At 43.4% G+C, this 27,735-nt stretch overlaps 1 protein-coding gene across 3 annotated transcripts in view; it reads right to left on the reverse strand.

Moving 5' to 3' along the window:
- Window positions 1-27,735, reverse strand: part of PCSK5 (proprotein convertase subtilisin/kexin type 5) — a 457,179-nt gene that overhangs the window by 131,641 nt on the left and 297,803 nt on the right. For 2 of the 3 annotated variants that reach the window (XM_047829573.1, XM_047829574.1), the window contains exons 17-20: window positions 25,779-25,863; window positions 21,194-21,291; window positions 20,619-20,748; window positions 19,618-19,733 (exon numbers count right to left, since the gene is read on the reverse strand). In XM_047829573.1, coding sequence (XP_047685529.1) covers window positions 19,618-19,733; window positions 20,619-20,748; window positions 21,194-21,291; window positions 25,779-25,863 — 429 coding nt within the window. Of the gene's footprint in view, window positions 1-13,695; window positions 16,359-19,617; window positions 19,734-20,618; window positions 20,749-21,193; window positions 21,292-25,778; window positions 25,864-27,735 lie in introns of those variants that run through there. The other variant, XM_047829575.1, reaches the window with a different exon arrangement.

Consider the following 27,735-nt stretch of genomic DNA (forward strand, 5'->3'; position numbering starts at 1 on the left):
TTATTTCATAACTGGAAGTTTGTACCTTTTGATCTCCTTCACCTATTTTCCCACCCCCTACCTCTGGGAACCACCAATTTGTTCTCTACATCCATGATTCTTTTTTCACCTTTTTCTTTTTCTTTTTCCACATATAAGTGAGACTATACCGTATATGTCTTTTCCTATCTGACTTCTTTCACTTAGTAGAATGCCCTAAAAGTCCATCCATGTCGTTACAAATGGCAAGATTTCCTTCTTTTCTATGCTGGGTAATATTCTCTTTTCTGTTATACCACATTTCTTTTATCCATTCATCCCTCAATGGACACTTAGGTGGCTTTTGTATCTTGGCTATTGCAAATAATGCTGAAATGAACATGAGGGTACACGTATCTCTTTAAGTTAGTCATTTCATTTCTTTCAGTTATATACCCATGCATGGAATTGCTGGATCATCTGGTAGTTCTACTTTAATTTTTTTGAGGCTCCTCCATACTGTTTTCCATAGTAGCTGTACCAGTTTACATTCCCACTAACAGGGCATGTGTTCTCTTTTCTCTGCCTCTTCACCAACACTTGTTATTTCCCGTCTTTTTGATAAGCCATTTGAACAGCGGTGAGGTGATACCTCATTGTGGTCTTCATTTGCATTTCCTTGATGATTAGTGATGATGGGTACCTTTTTATGCACCTGTTGGCCATCTATAGGTCTTTGGGAGAAATGTCTAATCGGGTCCTCTGCCTATGTTTTAATTGGATTGTGTGGGGCTTGCTATTAAGTTGTAGGAGTTCTTTATGTAGTTTGGATATTAACCTCTTATCACATATATGATCTGCAAATATTTTCTCTCCTTTAGTCACTCAGTCGGTTGTCTTTTCGTTTTATTGATGGTTTCCTTTGCTGTGCAGAAGAGTTTTAGTTTTCTGTAGTCCCACTTATTTATTTTTGCTTTTGCTGTCCTTGCTTTTGGTATTAGATTAAAAAATCATTGCCCAGACTGATGGCAAGGAAGTTACCACCTATGTTTTCTTCTTGGAGTTTTATTGTTTCAGGCCTTACATTCATTCAAATCTTTAATCCCTTTTGAGTTTTTGTGTATGGTTTACGCAAGTGGTCCAGTCTTATTATTTTGTATGTGGCCATCTAGTTTTCCCAACATCATTTGTTGAGGAGACTGTCCTTTTCTCAAAACATTGTATATTCTTCGGCCCCTTGTCAGAATATAATTGACCATATAAGCGTGGGTTTATTTCTGGGCTCCCTGTTCTGTTCCATTGACTTTTATGTCTGCCCTTTATGGAAATACAATACTCTTTTAATTACTACGGCTTTGTAATGCAGTTTGAAATCAGGTAGCATGATGCCTTCAGCTGCGTTCTTTCTCAAGATTGCTTTGGCTACTGGGGATCTTTTGTGCGCCTGTACAAATTTTAGGATTGCTTGTTCTAGTTCTGTGAAAAATGCTGGAATTGGAAATTGATAGGGATTGCACTGAATCTGTAAATTGCTTGGGTAGAATGGTCAGTGTAACGATATTCATTTTTGATATTATGAGCACAGGATATATTTCCGTTTATTTGTGTCTTCTTCAATTCCTTTCAGCAGTGTCTTAGAGTTTTCAGCATAAAAGTTTTGGTTGAATTTATTCCTAGGAGTTTTATTCTTTTTGAGGCAGTTGTAAATGAGATTATTTTCTTAATTTTTCTATCATTTCATTATTTGTGTATAGTAATGCAATATATTTATGTATATTGACTTTATATACGGCAACTTTACCTAATTTGGCTTTTAGTTCCAAATCTTTGGGGGTGGAGTCTTTAGGGTTCTTCTCAATATATTATACAATACATGAAAATAGTGTCAGTTTTACTTCTTCCTTTCCAATCAAACGCCTTTTATTTCTTTTTTCTTGCCTAATTGTTCCAATACCATGTTGGATGAAAGTGATGAGGGTGGGCACCCTGCCTTCTTTCTTATCTTAGAGGAAAACCTTTCAGCTTTGCAACATTGTATCTCATGTTAGTTGTGGGCTTGTCATATATAAACCTTATTATGTCGAGGTAATGTTCCTTCTACACTCTGTCGAGAGTTTTAATCAGAAATGCATGTGGAATTTTGTCAAATGCTTTTTGTGCATATATGGAAGTATGATTTTTTTAATCCGTTGTTTTTTTTGAAAGTGGTGAATCATATTAATTGATTCGTAGATGTGAAGTCATACTTGCACGCCTAAAGTAAATCCCACTTGGTCATGGTGTATGATCCTTTTAATGTGTTGTTGAATTCAGTCTGCTAGTATTTTGTTGAGGATTTCTGCATCTATGTCCTTTAGGAAGATGAACCCGTAATTTTCTTTTCAGTGGAGTCCTTGTCTGATTTGTTATCAGGGCAATGCTGGCTTCATAAAATGGGTTTGGAAGCATTCCCTCCTTTTCTATTTTTGGGGAGAGTTAGAGAAGGATTAGTATTAAATCTTAAAATATTTCATACCGCTCGTCAGTGAAGCAGTCTGGTCGTGGGGGTTGCTTTGTAGGGAGATTTTTGGTTACTGATTCAACCTCTTTGCTAGTAATTGGTCTGTTGAGATCTTCTGTTTCTGCATGATTCATTCTTGGTAAGTTGTATGTTTCTAGGGATTTCTCCATTTTTTCAGAGTCGGTCCGGTTGGTTGGTATATAATTGTTCAGAGTAGTCTCTTATGGTCTTCTGCTACTCTCCACCATTATTGTATTGCTGTTTCTCATTTTAGGTCTCTTAATACTTGCTTTACATATTTAAGGGCCTCTATGTTGGGTGCACAAACATTAACAAACGTTACATCCTCTCGTTGGATTGATTGCTTTATCATTATGTAATGGGCTTGTCTCTCCTCACAGCCTTTGTTTTGAAATCTATTTTCTCTGATATAAATGTAGCTAGCTCAGCTTTTTTTTTCTTCGTTTCCATTTGCATGGGATATTTTTCTTCTATAACTTCACTTTCTGTACGTGCCCTTACACCTGAAGTGGGTTTCTTGTAGGCAGCACGTAGCTTCGTCTCATTTTCTTACCCACTCAGTCACTCTCTGACTTATGATTGAAGGAATTAGTCTGTATATATTTAAAGTAATTGTTGATAGGTATATACTTATTGCCATTTTGTTATTGTTTTCTGGCTCTTTTGTAGTTTTCCTAGTCCTTTCTCTCTTGCTCTTGTGTGATTTGGTAATTTTCTATAGTTAGTGTGTTTTGATTCTTTTCTCCCTCTCGTGTATACTATAGATTTTTGCTTTGTGGTTATTGTGACGCTTACATACGGCCTTAGGTAACAATTTATATTTAAATAATCTATTTTAAGTTGATGACAACTTAAGTTTAAACAGATCCTAAGCTCTACATTCTACCTCCCCCCCCCCCCCCCGCCATGATTTGTTTTTGATGTCACAATTTACTTCTATTTTTAACAATGTTTTTCTTTGTTTTTGAGACAGCCAGAGAGGGCAAGCAGGGGAGGGGCAGAAAGAGGGGGACAGGGGTTCTGAGGCAGACTCTGCACCAACACCCTGATGTGGGGCTCAAGCTCACAAACCGCGAGATCATGACCTGAGCCGAAGTCAGATGCTCAACAGACTGAGCCACCCTGGTGGCCCACAATTTACATACTTTTATCTTGCGTATCCCTTAACTAATTATTTCTGTTACGGTTATTTTTACTACTTTTGTCTTTTACCCTTCACGCCAGCTTTATAAGTGATTAATTCGCCATCTGAACAACATTAGATATTCTAAATTTTACTGTATATCTATGTCAGCACAGAACCTGACACGGGGCTCAATCCCACGAGCTGTGAGATCATGGCCTGAGCCAAAATGTAGGGTTGGACACTTAACAGACTGAGCCCCCCAGGCACCCCCATTTCTTTTAAGGCCAATTTAGGTTTTGCTTGTCTGGAAAACTCTGTCGCTTCTTCAGTTGTGAATGACAACGTTGCTGTGCGGTGTATTCTTGGTTGGAAATTTTTTTTTTTTCTTTCAGCACTCGGAATATGTTATGGCACTCCCTTCTGGCCTATAGAGTTTCTGCTGAAAAGTCTGCTGATGGTCTTACGGAGTTCTCTTGTATGTCCCTTGTTTTCCTCTTGCTGCTTTTAAGATCGTCTCCTTGCCTTCGAGTTTTGACTCTTTAATTGTAACGCATCTTGGTGTGGGTCTCTTTGGGTTCATCTTATCTGAAACTCTTGAAACTTCCTCGATCTGGCTGCCCGTTTCCTTCTTCAGTTTAGAAGAGTTTTCAGCCATTTCTTCTTCAAGTGTGTTTTCTGGTCCTTGCTCTCCTGCCTGCTCTTTTTCCTCTGAGAGTCCTGTGATGCAAATGTTTGTCCATTTGATAGTGTCCTGTAAATTCCTTAAGCTATCTTCATTTGTGTGTGTGTTTTCATTTTTTGCTGCTATAATTGTCTGAGTTCCCCTGCCCTATGAGTTAACTGATTCTTCTGCTTCGTCTAGTCTGCTGTTGAGCCCTTCTATTGGATTTTTTCATTCGGTTATTGTATTCATCAGCTGTGTGACTTCTACGGGTAATCTCATATATTTTTCTCAATCTCCTTATTGAAGTTCTCACGGTCTTCATCCATTCTTCTCCCCGGTTTGGGGAGCATCTTTATAAACATTATTTTGAACTCTGTAGCCACTAAATCACTTACCTCTATTTCATTAGGGGCTTTTCCTGATATTTTATCTTGTTCTTTAATTTGGAACATGTGACTCTCCTTCTTCATTTTCTTGACTTTCTGTGTTGGTTTCTCTGCATAAGATACAACAGCCGCCTTCCTAGTCTTGAAGGAGTGGTCTTGTGTAGGAGATGAACTTTATCATTCAATCCTGCCTGAGGTCTGGGTTGGTTCTCAGATCTCTGATTGGCTGAGCAGCCTATTTTACTCTTAGTGCATCTCAAAAGTTCAGGGTGTACCGAGAGCTGTCAGGGTCCCAGAGGGGAGGATCTCATGTGCCTCCGGGATTGAGGATTGAAAGCCAGACCCTCAGACGGCAGCGTTTAAATGATGCAAATATACCCAGGCCTTTGAGACTCCAAGCAGAAGTGCCGATGGCTACCATAGCCACATGATCTAGAGCTGTCCCCTGGGCGGCAGTTGCCCAAATCAGGGCACCAGACAAGTGGACAAGTTCCTTTCCCAGAGATACCAGCCATCTGGAGTAAGGCAGAGGTAGAATGCAAAGGTGGCATTCACCAGCCTCTGTCTCGGGAGTACATCTGAGTAGGTCCCTGAATGTGTGACAAACCGGAAGACTGCCCCTCAGACGTCAGCTGTAAAGGTACACAAATACGTACTAGTTTTTGATGGCTGCTGTGACAAGTTACCTATTTTTTTTTTATGGCTTACGTAAACACCCACTTATTATCTCGCACTTCTGTAGGTCATACGTCTGGGCACAACTGTTCAGCTGCTCCTCTGCTCCAGGTTTTCAAGGTTGGAAACAAGGCATCACAGGTTGCATTCTTTCTGGAGGCTCTAGGGATGCGTCTGGTCCAAGTTCATTCATAGCGACGGCAGAATTCAGGACTGAGGTCCCTGTTTCCTGCCACCTGATGGTTGGGAACTGTCCTCAGTTCTAGAGGCTGTAGGTATTTCTTGTCTCGCAGCTCCCTTCCTCATCTTCAAACCAGTGACCATAAGCCAAGTCCTCACATCTTGAATCGAATTCTCTCCTCTGCCTTCTCTGGTTCTCCCTCTGACTGACCCTACCTTGCGCCCACATGGATAATTCAGGAGAATCTCTTGATTGTAAAGTTATTTGATAATAACCTTTAATTCCATCTGCAAAGTACCCTCACAGCAGTGAATGACACATGGATAGGACTCTGAGGGAGACACTCCAGAACTCTGCTACTCTACTAACCCAAACCAGCTACTCTTGTTGCTGGACACTTTTAGTGGCAAGGTCCTAAAGCGTTAGCCTTATCGGGTTTGTGCCTAAGGTTTTACGCGTGTTTTACGGACAGTGATAGACTCTCCACGACATCTCCTGGGACTTCTCTTCTACACGGAACAGAAGGGCTGGAATGATTCAAGGGGATGATGTTGAAGATGAGGAAACAGGTATAGACATAGAGCTACACTGAAGTTATTCAGGATCAGCATGAGAACTTGGTTGTCTTAGTGTCTGGGCCAGGGCTATTTCCTCCCTGTCATGCATGTACTCAGTTATTTACTGATTTCTTCATTCATTGACGTTTTCATCTATTGATCAAAGAGTTGTCAAATACCGAGTCTAGGATAGACATTTTGCTAGCTTTACGGGCTATAAGAAGTTTATAGACTTTGCCCCCGTGGAACAAACTTTGTAGTGAGCATTACATCAAACAAATACTACAATTAACTAGATATTTATAATTGATATGAAAGTAAAGTAGAGGCTCCCGTACAAACTTATAATAAGGAGATCTAACCTTGTTTAGAAAAATCAGAGGATTTTTAAATGTCAGAGAAGTGACATTTAAAAAAAAATTTATTGGTTTTCTTTATTTTTGAGAGGCAGAGAGAGACAGAACGTGTGTGGGGGAGGGGCAGAGAGAGGGGGAGACACAGGATCTGTAGCAGGCTGCAGGCTCTGAGCCGTCAGTACAGAGCCCGACGTGGGGCTCGAACTCACGGACCGGGAGATCATGACCTGAGCCGAAGTCGGACGCTCAACCGACTGAGCCACGCAGGCGCCCCCAGGGAAGTGACATTTAAACCGAGGCCCAGATAATAATTATTATCCATCAGTAGATGATTAAGAATGGGATAACATTAAAGTAGGGGGGATGGCATGTGGGAAAGTTCGAAGGCACAAGGCATAAAGGAAAAATCAGGGAAAGTCACTGTGGCTGGAAAATATGGGAGATAAAGAATGTCATGAGATGAGTTTAGAGTGGTGGGGTAGGTCAGATTGACCATGGCCTTGGTGGCCACAGAAAGGTATTTCGACTTTATCCAAGGGGAAATGGGAAGCCATGGGAGGGTTTTAAACAGCAGAGCCTCATGTGAGCTTTGAATTTTTAGAAAGAGCACTCTGGCTCCTGTGTGGAATAGATTGGAAGGAAAAAGGCAGGAACGTGTGGAGTTGTGGACACAAAGGGTGCATTAGACGAGGCTAGAAAGGAAGTTTTGCAATAGTCGCGGTGAGAAGTCGCCTGACCCAGAAGCAGCTTGATGAGGACGGGGGGTAGTAAAAGTGAAGGGCAGAAAATGAAGCGGAGACATATTTTGGAGGCAGAGCTGTCTTGACCTGCCAATGGGGCAGACGTAGGAGTGGGGAGAAATGGTCAAGGTAACTCCTGGGTTTGTTAGGCTTGTGGCTCTTCTCACTACACAAGTAAGTTGCAAAGCACATTCTTATACGTAACAAAAAAATTTTACGTTCTTTGAGTAGGTTTTATTATACCAGTTACGATGCAGGTGGCAAGAAAGTCTTAGGTAATACCACCTGGAAGGAATTTATCTTTTGCCGGATTTATCAAAGGAACTCACGGAATTTGTATTATGTGATGACTTCAGCATTGTAATGTTTCGCTCTGTTCCCCATATCTCCATTCGATTTCTGTCTCATTTCATCTGGGGCTAGAAAAACGCAAACGATGGCCTCCCGGATAGAAAAAAACTAGCATGAAAAGAGGCATCGCATCCTCATTTCTTAACAGCCACTGCCTCGTTCCCCTTAGGTCCGTTCTAATTTCCTTTGCCCACGCGGCCCGTCGGTTGCTATGAATTCTCATAATGATCCTGATACCCACTCCTGGCTTGGTCACAGAAAGTGCCATGTACGGTCATGGTGTGTAGTCTTGGGTGGATGTTGCTCTATTCACAAGAGATAGTGGGGGCCCTGAAAGACGTCACCAGTTAAAATCCTTAATCCTCATGCGAGCTCCGTGGTCATAGCCCGAAGGCTGTTTTCACAGACATCTTCCTTGGCTCCTGTATTTCGCCTGGAGATTCCGATATCAGATTGTCTGGGTTTAAATTAATCCCAGATCTTCCATTTATCCCTGGGGTGCCTTAGGCATTTACGTCACCTGCTTTCCCATTTGTAAAAAGAGGATGAAATCGGGCTATTCATGGTCCTGAGTGGAATAACCCATACGAAGCAAGCAGCACGGAACTTAGCCCACGGGAAGCGCTTCACGTGTGGGAGTTATTATTGTTGTTCTCATCGTTCGGGAAGAAAGGGGCTAGCATATCACTTTCTTTCCTTTCACTCTCCTCTGGTGACGATTTGGAGGGCAAAGTGTTTCGGTTTGCTTTTTTTTTTTTTTTTTTTTTCCCTTAGAAGGAAAAGAGGGTTCTGAGCAAGCTCTTGTCCCCGAGTATCATCTTGCAAACAGGCCTTGCCGAATATGTTGCTCTGGCCATGGATATCACAGTGAAGAGAAGCTATGGGCTGCCTCCTCTCATGTGAGCTATTTTGACAGCTGAGCTGTGCTTAGCACCCTGTCCTTTCATTTAGCTGGCTCAGTGTAGGTGTCAGTCCTCCAGGGACCGAAGCAAACACGGTCTCCTTTTTTATTTAAAAAAAAAAAAAAATTTTTTTTTTAACGTTTATTTATTTTTGAGACAGGGAGAGACAGCATGAACGGGGGAGGGTCAGAGAGAGAGGGAGACACAGAATCCGAAACAGGTTCCGGGCTCTGAGCTGTCAGCACAGAGCCCGACACGGGGCTCGAACTCACGGACCGCGAGATCATGACCTGAGCCGAAGTCGGATGCCCAAGCGACTGAGCCACCCAGGCGCCCCAAACACGGTCTCCTTGAGCACATCATTTAGCCTCTCTGAAAAGAGGCTTGAGGACTCTGTCAAGGGGAGGGGAGGAGGGCACCAGCCCCTCCACAGTATTTTACAAGTTGCCCTCCACTGTCTCTCCGTCCTCTGCCTCCAGTGCCTACCCTGCCCCCTCCTTGCCATCCCTGTCCACAGACACTTTAATGGTTTTGTGCCCTTTGAACTGGTTCTCTCTCCCAAGAATCCTTCTTCAGCACCCTCACCTTCACTGACTTACAAATTCCTGCTTATCCTTCAAGACTCGGGTCAAATGCCGTTTCTTACTTTAGCCTTTTTATTCATTCATTCTGCGAACGTTGATCAGGCAGGGAAGGCACCGTGCTACGCCTACAAGCTATGGCTGTGAATAAGATGGACAGAGCGCCAGCTTGCACGGTGCTGACATTCTACTGGGAGAGACTGACAGTAAACAAGCAAAGGAACCATAGAACGTCAGGTTGTGATACGTGCCATGAAAAGACCAGAAAAGGTGGGCAGGCGTGGGGTGAGTGGTGGAGGCAACTGCTCTCCAAGGGAGCTATTTTTGAACCGAGACCCGCAGGATGGGAAGAAACCAGCCGGGCGAAGGGCAGGGCTCTTGAGGCACAAACGTGCTTGCTTGGCTTGAAGAACAAAAAGTTGTTACGACTGGAACGCGATTAAGTAGGGGGAAGCGGCAAGAAAGGAGATGAGAAAGAGCTCAGGTAAGGAGTTCAGATGTGACTTCGAGTGAAATAGGAAGAAAGAGGCGAAATCTGATTTTGTGTTTGTAATAGCAGCTCTGCTCTCCCTGTGGAGAGCGGATGGGGCTGGAGAGAAAAAGAAAGGAGGAAAGAGAAACAGGGAGCCTCCTTACGAGGCACCTGCAGTCGTTCTGGACAGAGACGATGGCGGCTTGACCCATAATTACAACTATGGACTATTTACAGATCTATTGGAAAGGCGTGATTAATGGGACCCTGCTAATGGGTTGGATTTGGGGACAAAAAAGAAAAAAAAGAAAAAAGATTTTGGATTTGAGCAACTGGGTGGCTGGGTTGTAATACCATGAATGGGGTGGGAGACATTTGGTGATGCTACTAAGGAGATTCAGGAATCTGAAGTCTGGGACATGTTAATTTTGAGATGCCTATTAACTATCTGAAGGGAAATGTCAAGTAGCTATTTGGAGCTACAGGTAGAAATCTTGAGGGAAGAGATGAGGAATATATATAAATCTAACTCCCCACCCCGAGCATGAATAGTGAATTTCTCCCTCCTTTGCAGAGTTATATTAAGATCCCAACAGATCGTAGGTTTTCCCGCCTCTATCAGTCCCACATCATGTCAAACATATTTAAATTACCTTTATCCTACATTAAATTAATTATATGTGGTTTCTTTTTTGTTTTTTAATGCTTTATTTTTGACAGAGAAAGAGAAAGAGAGAGTAGGGGAGTGGCAGAGGGAGAGACACACAGAATCTGAAACAGGCTCCAGGCTCTGAGCTCTCAGCACAGAGCCCGCTGCGGGCTTGAACTTACAGATGGCGAGATCACGACCTGAGCCGAAGTTGGACGCTTAACTGACTGAGGCACCCAGGCACCCCAACTGCATGTGGTTCCTTAAGAGTTGAGTTGTAATGGTCTAGTTTTGACATGTTGCATTTTGTAGGTATTTGATTAAAATATCATCTGAACTTGCATATTTTGAGGTAACTGTATTAAAATCTTTTTTTAATGCTTCTTTTTGAGAGAGAGAGAGTGTGAAAAAGAGAGCGGGGGAAGGGCAGAGAGAGAGAGGGAGGCACAGAATCCGAAGCGGGCTCCAGGCTCCGAACTGTCAGCACAGACCCCAGTGTGGAGCCTGAACTCAGGAGCCATGAGATCATGACCTGAGGAGAAGCCGGACGCTTAACCAACTGAGCCACTTAGGCACCCCAAGGTAATAGTATTTTTAATGGAGCACGCTATTTTTGGATGCCCCTTAGAAAGCTTGTAATGCAAGGGCATGGAACGTTTAGCACTCAACTGGCAAAGTGAGCTTGCTCCTCTGGACTCCCCCACAATATTTTTATGCCCTTTTGAAGGCACGTAAATAGCTTCGTATTTTTGTGTCTGTGCTCCCCATTAGACTATAAGCTTGCAGAGGGCGAGAAGGACCACAGGGACTTATTATTTATGGAAGCAATTAACTTGAGCTCATGAAGAGAAAAAGCCAAGTCCAGGGATCCGTTGTGTCTTCTACCTGCACTTGAGAAAGGGCTCTTAACCCCTGCGGTGTATGTGATACGGGCTTGTTTTCTTCCTGGCATTCTTCAAAAGGAGGCAGTGTTGTGCAGAAGGTTGAGGTTGTGGGCTCCAGTCCCAACCCCACCCTTTACTAGCTGTGAATCTTGCTAAGTGTCTCCATAGGCCTCTGAGTTTGTGTGGGCCAAATGAAAGCCAAAATGAAATAAAACTTTTAGTTTTCCCTAAAGTAAAACTCTGCCAGCCTTCAAGCATATTCTTAAAATAACGTACGTACTCTTTCCTAAAATTAAAAAAAAAAAAAAATCGTACATTTTAGGCCCCAGGAAACGTTTCTGGGGATTTTTCAAAGTGGGGATTCAAAATATCTTTGGTTGATCGATACCCGGCTTTGAAAAAGCAACAATCGCCCTCAAAATGGCCTCCTTTAGAGAGAAGACCGTGTAAGAAAATGCTTCAGTAATAAGACAAGTGTCCTTCTCAGTCCTCCGCAGTTAGCGCGGAAAGGAACTGTGAGCGTTCCCAGTTTCCAGACTGGCCCTCTGAGATGCCGGGATAGTGCGTAACTGTATCCTTCTTGCCCAAGATTGACTCTGGGACAGATCTTCACCTCTCCTGATGAAGGGGGGACATGCTCATGTACCTCACAGTCCCGCTTCTAGTGCTCCCTGGCTCCAACGAGCCACAGGGAAAGGAGGTCCATCTTGGCTATGCCCTAGGGAGTTTGTCACCAGCTCCAAAGTGTTCTGCCGAGAACTCAAGATTTTATGGGTTGGCAACAGCAAAAACATTTGGGCATGGCTGTCGACCGGAAGCAGGTTTCTACTTTCTGTCATTGACATATCCTGACTGGGGGCCCAGGGCCCAGCCTGGGCCAGGTGAGGTCAAGCGGCAGCTGGCCTTTAAGTTCCCTCTACCATTTTGCATTAGAGGACGGAAGGTGGAGGGAGTGTTAAACTGGCCAGGTCATGGCTTACAGCTGCCTCTGATTTTCTCCATTATTCATCGCGCTGCCGTCTGCCATTGCTCTTTGCATGAGACCGAATGATGGTATGAAAGCCGTTAATAAGACGTGCCTCCTTCTCTTTCAGCTGCCTGATATCCACTTGTACTCAGTTGGCTGGAGCCTCGAAGTGAAGAGTAGACGGTTGGGTGGGAAAACAAGGAGTCTGACAGAAGAGATCAGCAGCATGATGATAGGCCCCCCCAACACTGGGGGCGGGGGGGGTTGCGGAAAGAGAGGCAAAGCTGATCAATCCCCAGATGGATACTGGTGATTAGGAGGGTCTGCCACAGGTATGGGGGCGGAGGATGGGCCACTCTACTCATCTTTGGGAAAGCGTAGAAATGTAGATCCTTCCTGACTAACCCATCAGATGTCGGATCGCTGTTCTTTGGAGCAATGTAGCCACTAGATGAAGCCATGCCAATAGTTGACTTGCTACCCCGGGCCGTCTCTTCAATACCAAGTTTGCTGCTAATACTCCTCCTTGCTCAGCTAAGCCTCAGCCATAGCTCCCAAGAACCAACCCTAGTTGCACTGACTCTAGGAACTTCACCCTGATCGGTTCCAGTCAAAGCAATTCTGCCTGTCTGGACTTAGTAACTTGGCGTCCCATTCGCTTGAGAGTTAGAATTCACTAGTGAACGTTCACTGTCTCACTGTTGACTTTCAATTGTTGTGTCTGGTTATGTAATCCCAATTTATTTCAAGCCCATGGGTCTCAGCTATCTTGTTTGTAAACAGAAGGTAACGATTCACGTGTAAACAGGGCATACCTCTGCTTGAGAGTTGTTTGTGAGAGTTAAGGAAGTTTACATTAGCATGCATACACTCTATACTCCCACACGGGGCGGGACCTAGTAAGTGCTCAATAAAATTCATTCCCTCCCGCTGCCCCGCCATTCTCCCGATGGGATTTCATGACAGTGGAGTTCTCTTACACCGTTTAGTATCCCTTTCAACCTAACTGGAGCTCAACTTGGATCTTGTTTTCACTGATGTCTCCTTTCTCTGCCGAAGAGGCAGGGCACTGACATCTCAAAGCTAGTGTTGGCATCTCAAGGAAGGTTCTCAAAGACCTATAAGCCATACAGTCTCACCCTGTGGCATGTACGGGAGATGTATTTTAGACTAAGTTACCTTCTAGGCTTCCCGGGCTACGGCCACGGTCAATTTTACATAGAATATCAGAAAATTGAGTGCGGCCTTCTCCCCTTTCAAAGCTTCACATTCCCCACCTACTTGTGTCCAGCCCCTGGGTCCTCACCCCTCCACACGCACACTGGTGGGTATGCAGTAGTCCAAACCCCGGGGGCAGCCCAGGGAAAGGGCACGCTTAGATGGCCCAGATACTGGACCATCTGCGCAGGCTGCTAAAAAGTACAGACCCCAGTGTGGGTCTGGACACCAAGTTCTTACAGTTCCCCTCCCCACCAGCTGGCTTTCCGAAAACGGGAATTAACATCCGCTCAGGACCGAGTCTAGCCTCTTCCTTTCTTATACTGCCGTTACTGTGTCTCTCCTTTTCAGCTCTTTCCTCTGCTTACCCTTTCTTTTCTGACCTTCAGATGGTCCATTTACTTCCATCCTTTATATTCAGCTTCTATGTGGCCACAGGTGGAAACAGAAGTTTCTCCTCCTCTCACCCTCTCAGAGATAGTTACCCGTGGGTAGGAACAGATCAGATAAACAGGAACTTGGGTTAATTTAATAGAAAAAATAAAATATGGAATAACATTGATTTGGGCCAGTATCAATTACAATCATTCTGCTATATTTTACAAAAAAAGACAACTGAACATTTTACACATGTACAGTATTTTTCAGTCAAAGTGGATTTGGAGTTAACAGTGGATCACTAATTCAAAATAAAAAGACAAAAGAAAACAGAAGATAGGACTTTTGTCTCTAGAAGGTTAGAGCATTTGTGAAGTCTCCAAACTTTGTACTATCCATTCCATATATCTCATTATGAATATATATATTTATACATAATATATAACATTAACTTAAACTTTGAAAGCATTATGTTCTAGTTAATAATATTCTGTAGATAAACGAGGCAGTAACACACTAGCAGTTAGACCAGTATTTCCGTGACGTGTGCCTGCATGGTCGGTGGGGAATGGAACAGGTACGTTGGTGGACCCCGATGACTTTGGCTGTCATTTTGACGGTTATTTGTCTAAGAACACAGACATGGTTTTTATCTTTCCGATCATAGTAAGTTTGTGCCTCAAGCAGTATGGGCTGGTTCAGTAAAATGGATTCCTTTGCAGGCAAATCTGGTTTTGCCATCTGCCCGCTCTTGCTTTAGGCTTGCGCTTACGTTTGTCCATGTAGAGGCTGTGCCTTTAAATGTAAGGCTCTATACGCCATACCCTGGATGGACTTACTTTCTTCAGGTCGGAAGGGCCTGCTGCAGCGTTACGAAAACGAAAGTTGGTCGGCAAAATCCGTTGATTCCCTAGTTACTTACGAATCACTATGCGACTCAGTATCACTACAATGCTGTGAAGAGGGTCATTAGACTATATTTAATCACCTATGGTCAGGTAATGACTTGGATGTCTAGGAATGACTGTTTTCAAGGTCGGCTTTTCACTAGCGTGTTGTGTGGGTGGGGACCTTCGCATGCACTTCCCAGCTCCTTCCCCAAATAATCTATCTTGATATCATCCCTGTTCTCAGCTGTGAGGCCTAGTGATATCTTGGAAGTGAGGCTGTCAAAAGAATAAAGCCTGTAAGATGGCCGGTCACTCCCAAAGCAAATGAGGTCACCAATGGAGCTCTGATGTGAAAAACGAAGAAACTTGTTATGAGTCTGTCCTCCCCTAAACAGAGAAACTCAGAATCGGTAAAAAGATCTATCCGGCATCATTTCTAACCACTGATCCAAAATAGTTTTCACAAAATTCAGTCTGCTAGATTCCAGGATGTTGTTTAGGAGTTTGTAGAAAACCGGTGAGAAGATTTCCAAGAAAACACATGATCTCATTGACATCCAGTGGACAGATGTAACATAGCACAGTTAGAAGAGGGACAGAGGAGTGGGAAATAACAGAACCAGGAGGGTACAATCATGCCACCCATATTCAATTTCCAGTTTTATTTTCTTAAAATGACAAAATGATAAAACTTCTAATAAGCACCATTGAGAAACATTGCCCGGCCAACTTGGGCACGAGCTTAAATAGTATTTAAATAATTCCATTTCTTTAAAAATACAGGACCTCTTAGAAACTTTGGACTCAAGGAAGAAATCTCCCGCATCCTATCCAAAATGCTTCCCATCGCAATAAATGGAATTTCTGATGGCCTTTAAAAACAAACAAACAAAAAAATGCTATGGGGATAATGGCCAGATAGCACCAAGAGATTGGGCAGGGGTCCACAGAGTGAACACTCCAGATTTCAGGGGAGCTGGATCGGTCTCAGCTATTTGGTGTAACTTTGCTTTCTGTCCATCACCAATCTGATCGTAGAGAGTGATCCCATTTGACCAGCTGTGTGTAAAATCACCCAATCGGCAATGGAAAAGCCAGTAGCAGCAAATCTATCTGATGAAACCAGTGGAGCAGACTTATCGCGTGAGTCAAACGCCAAAACCAGCACATAATGCACGCAGTCAATTATGCGTGGAAAAGTATCAATGTTCAACTGTGAAAAACTAAGACAAAACGACACTGAACACAACTCCGCGGGATGTTCTGAATGCCCTCAGGTCCAGTTTTGTGCCATTTCCCCCAACAAACAGTGAAAAATGACACACGCAAGAGCGCTCTCTTTGATTCTGATCTATGTCTGCTCTTGTGATGTTTTTGAAAGGTATTTTTAGGCATCTCAAAGGGGAAACAAGCAAGTAAATGCAAAGGGGGGGAAAAATGGACCTTCAAAACCAGGGCAGGAAATCAAATCATTACTTTAACGTCAAATTTTGGCATCAAATGCTTTGGTCATACAATACTGTCTCTGTGGTTCTGGCTGTTTAGCACTAAACACCCAGTTATAAAAGGTAGGCTTGTTGTAGGTTTATTTTTTTTTTTTTTCCATTTAAGTTCTGACAAAACAGTTCACCATCTCCCTGCACAAATTTGAGAGAGAGAGAAAAAGAGAGCAAAAAAGAGAGAGGTGGCTTGCTTTTTTTTTTTTTGCTTGTTTTTTTTTTTCTTTTTAATAATAATATGGAGTAATCTATAAGTCTACAGGAACAAAGAAATCTAGGATCGCAGCTCAGCCTTGGAATGTACATGTTTTGCAGCAAAGTTGTTGAAGAACCTTCCGTTGGCACAGATTGTTCTTTTTCACTAGCATACAGAAGCCTCCTTCGGCCCAGGATTCTTCCGTGGCTTTTCCAGGAAGTCAGCAAGACAGAGGGGGGAGTTGAGGACGAGAGCAGCATGATGTACACACGGAAGAAGGTTGTGATTGGCCAGAGAGGCAGATTGGGGGAGTGGAAGAGATCATTGAGGAACAGTCACCAAGGAGGAAATTTGGTCCACTCAAAGTGATTTCAGTCAACACCATTGTTTTTCAAGGAGAGAGATGGCAGTCCAATGGTAAATGTGATTGGTGTCATTTATGAAAGGAAAAAAAAAAGGTTAGAAAAAAGAATAAATTAGAAATCAATAATAACATAAGCACGGAATTTTTCTTCTCAGAATTACCCAGAGCAGAGAGTATACAGCCATTTATATTATATTTCATTGAATCCAAGACCCTGGATGTAAGATGCACCACCATTTTAAGCTCTGCCCAGAAAAAAACATGCTTCTTTCTTACATTCTCATCAATATTAGAATATTAATTTTGTCCTTCTTGAAATGTCCGTTAAACATTAGTTATATAACTATGGTGTTATTTTTTAGCGCAAGGTTAAATATTCGTTATATAACTATGCCATTGTGTTTCTGTGCTTACGGCAAAAACTCTTCCTTTGATAGTAAACACTCGTTTCATTTTTCGAAGCGCTTCTGAACTCCCGTTAAATTCAACACAAGAAGTAGCAACCGCGCACCTGACTCAGTCGGCTAGACATCACTGTGACTAAGTCAAAGGCATAAAGTATAAGATGCATCTGATTTCAGAGATGTTACAATGTAAAAAAAAAAAAAAGTGTGTCTTAGAATCATTGAAATATGACAGGTGAGAGAGACTCAATCACGAATCCCTAAATGCAATTGCCATGTGATTTGAAAAGCCCGGTGAGCCATCAGTGATCTCATTATTTCTCATTCTTTAGCGGATCTGAAAGTGGACGCCTCGCAAAAACGATGGTTCTTCATTTTCTACTCTTGCCCACGATCCTGCCACTCCACTCCTACCACAGTGCCAGTTGGCAGAACTCATCCCCACGTTTCCCGTGGTTTAAAGAAGGCAGGTAAAGCATCGCAGATGTGGCCATGCCTGGCACCAAATGCTACAGGTGAAAATTTCAAGCGACTGTGGATCTTCCTCTGTTTTCTGTTACTAACTTAAACATTCCGGTCACATCCAGCTAGAAGGGAACCATGGTTTTAAGCAAAAAGTGATACTTACATGGTCCCTGGGATGCCCTCACCCCAACCCTCTGTCCCCGTGTTGTGTGGTGAGAACACAGAGCCTGACTGGGTCTGTCCCAGTTGGACCCATCCTATAGTCAAAAAGCTATGAAGACACAAAGTCACCTATCATGCTCCGAGGAAATGAGACCATCAATCATGTTCTGTAGGTGCCATCAGCTGCCTGGTTCTTTTTGACATCTTTTTGAAATTCCTAATGGGAAGTTTTAGAATAACCAGACAAGGTCAATAGTATTAGCCTCCTCATGTTTACAGATGAGGGAAGTGAGGCCTGGAGAAGTTTATCACCTGCCCAAGATCTGGAGCCCAAGAAATGAACGACAGTATTCTGATTTCTGAATCCACATTCTCCCAACCAGAGCACTGTTGTACCTGTTGTGAAATTTCTAGAAGAGCGCCCATTCAGAGGAAGGCAAATAGTAAACCAAGGGAAGCGCTCTTGTCTGGGAAGACTGTTCCAAATGCATACTTTAAAATTTTATTTTTCTATTTTCATAACAATCCATAGATGTTTAAAAATAACGATGGTTCAAAATGCTTTCTGTGTCATTGAGATGCGTGTCTGCATAAAGCGTCAGGCTCCAATGTTAGGGCCCCCTCCATGTGAATTATGCGGACTCAAAGTTCACAAAATGCTGAAGTTGGAAATAACTTACATTTCTTCATTTATAAATGGGGAAACTGAGGCTAGAAATAGGAGAGGGCTTGGCATTCGTCACGTTGTCAGGGGGAATGGAACAGCAAAATGTTCCCAAACCTGGCTGCACATTACAAACACCTGAGAAGCTTCTGAAAATATCCATGCCTAGACAGCACCCCAAAACCAAAACCAATTTACTGTGACTCTTTGGAGAAGGTGTGCGGTCCCAGCATTTTGGTTGAGAAGCGTGTGTGCAGAGAGAAGAAAAATGAGCCAACATTTAGAAGTCTTAAGTTCTCTACCTGGCTCTATCATTAATTCCTTACCCCACAGGCTTCATGAAGTATTCAGATACCGTTTGATTGTCACGTATCAAAATTTTAAATGATCCAAATAAAGGGAATGGCAATCAAGCGGCGTCGTCCCGTGATAGAATTTTATGCGGTCGTTAAAACTGAAGTGTCAGAGAACTTTGTAAAAACAAAGGATAATGTTTGTCTAATGCTTAGCATCAAACACAGGCTATAAATCTTCATATACATGGTATTAAAAAAAAATCTGATCAAAAGCACATACGGTGGAAGGTGGGAAATAAATACATGAAAAAACGAGTTGAGAAAGGTTGCATATTCCAACTATATGATATGCTGGGAAAGGTAAATCTATGGAGACAGTAAGAAAAAACTAGTAGGTTCTGGGGGGAAGCGGGAGGGATGAAGGGAGGGAAAGGCAGAGCCCAGTGGATTTTTGGGGCAGTGAAAGTGTCCTGTAGGCCACTATAATGGTGGATTCATGTCCTTATACAGTTGTCCAAACTCCTAGAATGTACAACACCAAGAGTGAGCCCTAATGTCAACTAAGGACTTTGGGTGATACCCAAAGTATATCTTTCGGGTATCGCTTTGGGTGATAATGGTGTGTGAATGAAGGTTCATTGATTATAACAAAGGTTACTACTCTGGTAGAGAAGGCTAATGGTGGGCGAGGGTGTGTGTGTGTGTGTGTGTGTGTGTGTGTATGTCACGGGCGGGGGAGTCAGGGCACGTATGGGATCTCTCTGTACTTCCTGCTTAATTTTGCTGTGAACCTAAAACTCTAAAATGTAAAAAAAAAAAAAGACAACACACACACACACACACACAAAGTTTGCTAATTGAAAAGAGCTAACTGGTGCCCTCTTGGCCAGTAGAACTATATAGGTGATTCATTTCTTCTTTTAATTGAAAGAAATGAACCAAAACCCAAACCCACTGTAGGTGTGAGTTCAAGACAGATGAATGCCAACAAGATATGGGGCCTGTTCATCTAACTCACGCTTGGTAGTTTCTTTGAGTGGAAAGGTATTAGATATCAATATTAAAAGGTGACCCTTTGCTCAGAGGATCAAAATGAGCAGTTTGTACTCACCGTCCTTGCAGATGGCTCCCATCTGACACGTCCCTAGGTCTAAGAGATACCCGCTGGGGCAGCTCGTACAGTTCTTGAACCCCGGACCATTGCATGTCAGACAGCTGGCATCGCATCTGTGGGGAAAACGTAGAATTCATCGTCCTTTCACACACTGGGTACAAGAAAAGATGTCAGCCATCAACCTCTCAATGAAGTTTAAAAATTTTGAAAAATATTTTTGAGAGAGAGACAAAGCATGAGCAGAGGAGGGGCAGAGAGAGTGAGAGAGGGAGACACAGAATCAAAACAGGCTCCAGTCTCTGAGCCATCAGCACAGAGCCCGATGCGGGGCTCGAACCTGAGAAGGGCAAGATCATGACCTAGGCTGATGGACGCTTAACCCAGCCACCCAGGTGCCCCAGCCTTAATGACGCTTTAAACTTGACCATGACACAGAAATCTTTTCTTACCGTAATTGCTACATCTGACACCATTAAAGAAAGCCTAGCAGGTAAGACTACGTGATTTTCTTATTTATTTATTTTTATTTATTTATTTAGTTTTGAGAGAGAGAGAGAGGGCACAAGTGAGTGACAGGTGGAGAGAGAGAATCCTAGGAGGGGCAGAGAGAGACAAAGAGAGAGAGAAGTGGGGCTCCCCCAAAGTGGGGCTCGAGCTCACCTGACATGGGTCTCAAACTCGTGAACCATGAGATCACGACCTGAGCCCAAGTCAGATGCTTAATGACTGAGCCACCCAGGTGCCCCAGGGTGTGTGATTTTAAATGGAAGGACGCCCGTACTTGGAACAGAAATACTACCTTAAAGGTTTTAAGCGCTCCTGCGAGCAAAACAAAGAATGTTAAATGGAAGCTGGGTTAAAGCTTCAGGGCAGTGTCCACAGGTAGATGTTGGAACCTTTGTTCACGGTTAGTAATTGTGTTTCGTACTATTTATGGAGGGGGTCAAATAAGGACCCAGGGACCCAGGGCTCGGGCTGAAGGGGGCGGGCCCACTTACTTCTTGCAGGATTTGTATCCGTGCTCTGAAGAGTGGTCCAAGTAATAGCTGGTGCTACAGGCCTGCACGCATCTCCCGTCCTCCATGAAGTAGCCCTCGGTGCAGTTAATACACCCGGTGGCGCCCGCCCCTGAAAAGCCAGACGAACGCGGCGAACAGAAACAAAACATGTACTTTTCATTTGTAGTTGCTCGGTTACAAATGGAATGGTTGCGCTTTGCCTTGCATTCTTTGGTGGCGGGTGGGGGGAGGGGGTGGGGGGGGGTGGGAATACCACTACCGTTTTAAACCGAAATGAAATGCTTCCATTTGCCCAAAACCTCCAACGGCTTTGAAAAGAGGAGGGGATCTCCCTGGGATATATTTAAGTGTCTCCAGGAGGGCGGAAGGCAGATGAGAACTTGCCGTGACAATATATGCAGGCGTGCTGGAAGAGAACACGCTTCTCCAGCCTTTACTTTACAGCCAGCCAGTGGGCGTGTATGAGTGATGGCTGAGAACAAATCAGTAAGAGCTCAACCAGAGCCCGAGGAGTGAACGAAAAGCTGGTGGGGGGGGGGGGGGGGGACAAGTACCTGCACAGGTGGCACAGAAGCGGTGACACGGCTGACAGTCCTGGCCATTGAAGTACTGCCCGTCTTCACAGGTGATGGAACACTGTGATCCCTGCAGGCTGGAGACACAGACACAGACGCTGTGATCAAGGCACCCAGGCGGACTCCCCAGCTCCATACACAACAAATACAGTCCCCCCTCCCGACCCCCAAGAAAAGCAAAGCTTCAAAGCAGGGGAAATAGCCTGTACCCTGCTCTTCTCCCCTCCCGCTGCCTATACTGAGGTCTGTAGCCTCTACACGTGCTGCAAGTTCTGGGGACAATTTTCTTAATTGTCAGACTGGGCTGACACATTCCTTCTTTGCTCCACAACTTACAGCCCGGATGTTCTTAAAAATATTTTACTGGCAAAACTCACTGCCGAACAATGTGTCTGACAGCTTTGATGCCCAGACCTGCTACATCATAGATCCAAAAGCTGGTTTGTAGAGACGCCCGGGTGGCTCAGGCAGGTAAGCGTCCGACTCTTGATTTCGGCTCGGGTCAGGATCTCACGACTCGTGAGTTCGAGCCCTGCAGCCCATCTGCACTGATGGTACAATGAATTGCAACTGAATAAAAGCGCGCGATGATCTCTGGCCAGCCCACACGCCCAGGGGTAGCTATTTTTGTATTCGTTTCTGATTGTTTAGTTCTTCTACTGGTTCTCATCAAAACAACACAACTTGAACATACTTTGCCTCTTTCTTGATGTCTTTTAAATTCTAATGAATATAGTAAAATGACCTCCCTATACTGCAGATTCTCCAAACACCCCAACTTTTCTTAGTTATATTATTGTTTCCAGGTGTGATCCGTACCGTATTTTTCTCTACTCAGCACTCTTAGAATCTATTAAATTGCCAGAATGTTGAATGGGGAATGCATATTTTCTCCCTTCTAGTTTCTATCAGTTATGATAGTTTCCATGGTCTACAGGTTGGTTCTTAAAACGTAATTTATGACATTTAATATACAAATATTGCTCACTGAATAGTGTGATTAGAACTATACATTAGGGTTTGTAATGCTATGTCACCAAATAGAAGATACTAGAAGATGGGTATCTAAGCAACAGGGTCATATGGTTTTTTATCCCCTTGGACTCCTTACATTCTCCAGTTCACATCTTATTTGACTGTGCTTTGTATTTGCATCATACTAACTTGGAAAAGTAAAATTGATTTTTCCCTATGCTTAATAAATTTGGAAAGAACAAACATAGATGAAAAAGGATCCCAAACAGTCCTGTTAACATTTTAATCCACTTCCTTCCGGTACTGTACGCATACGTATTTTTCTGTGTTTGTTGCTTAGCCACGATTTACAATTTTACAGGTCTCTTGAGGCAAAACGATCAAGCCTCAAAGCCTCCGAGGCAAAGGCAGGCAGGTTCAAGGAGACAGAGGGCAGCGTAACTGAATGTGGACTCTCATTCACAGATCTTACTGGCCGGGGAGAGATGTTTTAAAAAGCCAGTGAAAGAAAATCCCTTCCCTTTCTGGAGAACTGGAAGAAAAGAACGTTGCATCCGACGGATCCTTTTGTGGGAGGACCACCAAAACACTTATCAAAGCTTAGAAAAAAAGAGCCGTCCAGCTTTTCTAATAAAGGACATTCCTTCTGAGGTTGGCATTTATTCAGCATGAGACAGAGGCTTCCCTGTGTGAGGAAGAAATGAGCTTAAGTGGGTCGTGCAACAGAGAGCAGGCATTGAGCATCCTGAAGCTTTCTGCAGCTTTCAGCGTACAGCGGTGGCTTGGCTGACCAGCTGGGGCTGTGAACGCCTGGGTTCTTCCCGTGATAAAGTGGCCAGCTCAGGACTGTGCTGTCCCGCATGCTTTCCTGGCACCTGTGGCTCCTGAGCACTTGATATGTGGCCAGTGTGGCCAATGACTGGGATTCTAAGTGTTATGTGGTTTTAATTAATTTAATTTCAGTCGTGATTAATTTCAGTCTACATTTTACACGCTGGCACTTGGTTCAGCTATCGGCAAAATTCTAAGTTTGGAACGACGTGGCTCTAGAAAATCTACTTTGACTAAATTCTGTCAAATCGAAACGCAGATCACATACTGCTCATATATAAAAAAAAAAATTACTGTCCATGTTGAGACGTGGGACCTGCTTTAGGGGTAAAATGCCCACCAGGTAAGATTGGGTATAGCGACAAAAAAGAATGTGAAGTATCTCTCTGAGTCTTTTATACTGATTACATGTGGAAATGATAATATTTTGGATATATTCAGTTAATATTTTTTTTAGCTTTCACCCGTATCTTTTTGCTTCTTTTAATGTGGCTCCTGCCATATATAAAATTAACATATACGGCTCTCATATTTCTGTTGGAGAGTGCCGGTTACGAACTCTCTAAAATGTTCCCAGAGAAACACAGCTGACCCTCGAAAACACAGGTTTGAATTGCATGAGTCCACTTATAAGTGGAGTTTTTGGATAAATGACAGTACTATAAATGTATTTACCTTAGACTTTTCTTAACATTTTCTTTTCTGTAGGCTTACTTTTTGTAAGACTACAGTATATAATATATGTAACACAAAATGTGTTGATTGACTGTTATTTGTGAGACTTATGGCCAACAATAGGCTGCTAGTAGTTATGTAGTTAACAGTACGTTAAAGAGTTGGGACACCCGGGTGGCTCAGTCGGTTAAGTGTCCGACTCTTGATTTTGGCTCAGGTCATGATCTCACAGTTCATGAGATCGAGCCCTGTGTCGGGCTCCACGCGGACGGAGCTGCCCTGCTTGGGATTCTCTCTCTCTCAACCTCTCTCTCTCTCTGCCCCTCCCCTCTTGCTCTCTCTCTCAGAATAAATTTTACAAGAAAAAGAAAGGAGTTAAAATTATGTGTGATTTTCAACTGCATGGGATGGGGGTTGGTGCCCCTACCCCTGAGTTGTGCAACGGTCAGTTGTATAGAAATTATTTTATTTTACTTATTTATTTATTTAGGGAGACAGAGAGAAACAGCACAAGCAGGGAAGGGGCAGAGAGCCACACAGAGAAATAGAATCCCAAGCAGGGCAGGCTCCAGACTGAGCTGTCAGCACAGAGCCTGACACGGGGCTGGGACTCACCAGCCTTGAGGGCATGACCCGAGCCAAAGTTGGACACTTGATCGATGGAGTCACTCAGGCACCTCTCTAGAAACTAATCTTAAACAACCTTTTATTTTTCACGGACCGAGTATGCGTCCCATATTGAAATAGGTACTTTGTAAATGTTATCGCAATTAATCCTGTCATAATCCAGCAATGTAGGGGTTGGTTTCTCATTTTCTAGAGGACAAAACTGAAGTTCAGAATGCTTTAGTGACTTGACCACGATCCCATAGCTGATTAATAGGAAGGCTTTGGCCCACATCCGTCATCTTCTCTCCTTTTTATTATACCGATCTGCTCTTTCTCCAAAAATTTGGGGGCTGTCTAGACTGATATTTATTACTAATTTTTTAAAATGTTTATTTACTTTTGAGAGAGAGAGAGAGAGAGCATGAACAGGGGAGGTAGGAGGGGAGAGGAGCAGGGAGAGAGGGAGACACAGAATCTGAAGCAGGCTCCAGGCTCTGAGCTACCAGCTGTCAGCACAAAGCCTGATGCGGGGCTCGAACCCACAAGCTGGGAGATCATGACCTGAGCTGAAGTTGGCCACTTAGCCGACTGAGCCACCCAGGCGCCCCAAGACTGAAAGGCTGGAGGTGAAAGGAAATCAAATCAGTACCGAATGCGTGTATGAAAAAAAAAAAAAGGGCCACAGACAATCTAAACAAAAACGATGTTCTGATATTAATTATTGTAAAGAATCACCTGCCTGGGGCCTGCCCAGTTCACCTTGCCAATCAAAGGTGGAGACAGGAATTCTCAATACTTAAGAGAGATCCGGTGTGGCAGGTTTCTAGCGCCATATATGCTCAGAGTCCAACTCCTCACCCAGCAGAGGATGGTCTGACCTTCTCTGCGGATATCAAGAGGCCACCTAGTTCATTTTTGCTGTGTGCTTGTTCTCTTGCAGAACCTATCGCTATCTGGCTTTGGCAATGAGCGAAGTCATCCAGTCAAGAAAAACCTCTCCAGGTGTTAAATCTATGTGCATACCAGAGCATAATGGAACCAAGCCTGAGGTACTTAAGATAAGAGAATGATTGGCTATATGGAGAGAAATAATAAAGATAAGGGAATAGTTTCCGACCATCAAAGGAATGAATCAGGAGGATTAAATATAATTCATTGGTATTACCCACACAGTAATCCTTGACGGGCACGCTGCCGGTCAAGATGCACCAAGAGAGCCTCTCAAATAGCCATTTTTATTTAGTTGTATCTGAGCCATCTTTTCTGAAGAGGATTTTATTTGGTGTATAAACCTTCCTCAGCCAAGATGGCATCCAATTTTTCACATATAATGGTAAAGATAATGCAAATAGCAATCAAGTGTTTGAATGCGAGTCAAGAGGGTGATGGCAAGAGGATTATTTATTTGCATATTTTATTTATACTGAGAAGCTCCTTGGGCTGTGGGACTTGCCGAGATCCTTCGCTCTCTCACCTTAACCCGTCTCTGCATTCTGTGCAGTTGTGAAATTCTGTACATGTCTTGCAATTCTCGCTGCATTTCCGGCAAAGACTTTTCTCTGTGAACAAAAAGACACACACAGACACACAAAAGTAACAGGGTTATAAATCAGGTGGTCACATGGATTCCAGAAAAGGCAGAGATGTTCTAAAGTTTGCTAATGTGCACAATAATATACCTACGTGGCCTTGAGCAGAAAATTTCAGGAAAAGCCCTACCCTCAGCATTTGCTATCACTTCTCAGCCAAGTAAACAGAGGTAGGAACCGCAGCGCTGGAAAATACTACACGTCTCTACCATTTGGCAGACAAGAGAGCTACAGCCCTTTTCATTCTTCGTTGAATAGTATATTGGCATTTTCCCCCTCTTCTTTCTCTCTTTCCCAAGCAGGGTTTCCTGACTTCGGGCAATGAAGATCATACTGACAAAGACATTGGGCAACACCAGTATAGAAGGGTGGAGAAGCAGTGTTTGTGGCCATGGAATGGAAAGGTAGACCACCGCCCCCCCAACCCACCCCTGCCATGCTCCCAACTTTTAGGACTACTCTGATAAAAATGTAAGAAAAGGGAATCTACATTTAAGATTGTAGGGTTGATGATTTATTTCTTGTGCTGTCTAGAGGAGTGTCTTGTACTTTATGGTGGCTGTGAAAATATCAAAATATATGATATGCTATTATAGTTCAGATGTATCTATATTCTGGAGACTAGAAATATATTTGGCTTTCCTATTTAATACCAAAGACAGATTCCCATTGGAAAAAATGGCGAATGCATGTTTATTCTCTAGTGAAATGGTGATTTGTTCCACTAAGTTAAGGCCGTTAACTTGAAGCAAAAGTTTTCTGGAGACTTGATACTTTCTCTTAGATGCAAGCGGATTAACCACAGATAGAGAGATGTAGGATTGAAGGAAGCTTTGTTCGTGAGATTCTTTGCCTCCGTCTCCTCTTGAGATGTTGGTGTTTGTTCCAGGTTCCACAGAGAAACACCGCTTCAATGGATTCCCAGAAGGACCTCCTGGAGGTCCAACCCCTCTTTCTCAACTCTGAACCCCCTGCCATGAAATACAATCTTCTGGTAGTCTTCATATAGTCTCTCCATCACGATGTCAACCTACATGTGAATTCTGGTTTTAGCATTTCCAGCGGGCAAGCTCAGAATCTCTCTTCTTCCATTTGTTGAAGAAACATTACAACAGGGGCGCCTGGGTGGCGCAGTCGGTTAAGCGTCCGACTTCAGCCAGGTCACGATCTCGCGGTCCGTGAGTTCGAGCCCCGCGTCAGGCTCTGGGCTGATGGCTCGGAGCCTGGAGCCTGTTTCCGATTCTGTGTCTCCCTCTCTCTCTGCCCCTCCCCCGTTCATGCTCTGTCTCTCTCTGTCCCAAAAATAAATAAACGTTGAAAAAAAAAAATTAAAAAAAAAAAAGAAACATTACAACAATGCTGACCTCTCAGCTTGTCTTCAGGGGTTAATGAATTTCCTCAAGGGAACTATATGAACTTGAAAGCGCTGTAAATGTGTTGGCTATAATTATTACTAGTCATGATCATACCTGATCACTGTTTTATGTAAACAGACTCATTATAGGAGGAAAATATAACAAAAGCCAATTACAAAAAGGAGAGAGATACAGAGACCACTCGTATCAGCAAATTGTTTGAACGGCCTTCCTTAATTATATACCTCCCAGGCTCTGGGAAAGCAATGGGCACTCAATTATCTTGATCCTATAATAGATCACCTGGAACCAAATTTCTTTCCTAAGACTCCGTCGTCTTGATAGAATTTTGAATTTTTTCTTCAACAAATACTGTTTATTTCTGTGGATCCCTCAGCCCCCCTCCTCACTCTTATTCTCTTATTTTTCCCTTCTCTATCAGGTTACAAGCTCATGTTCCAAATCTGGGGGGGGGGGGTGGATAAAA

Source organism: Prionailurus viverrinus, chromosome D4, assembly GCF_022837055.1.
Source record: "Prionailurus viverrinus isolate Anna chromosome D4, UM_Priviv_1.0, whole genome shotgun sequence".
Taxonomy (NCBI): Eukaryota; Metazoa; Chordata; class Mammalia; order Carnivora; family Felidae; genus Prionailurus; species Prionailurus viverrinus.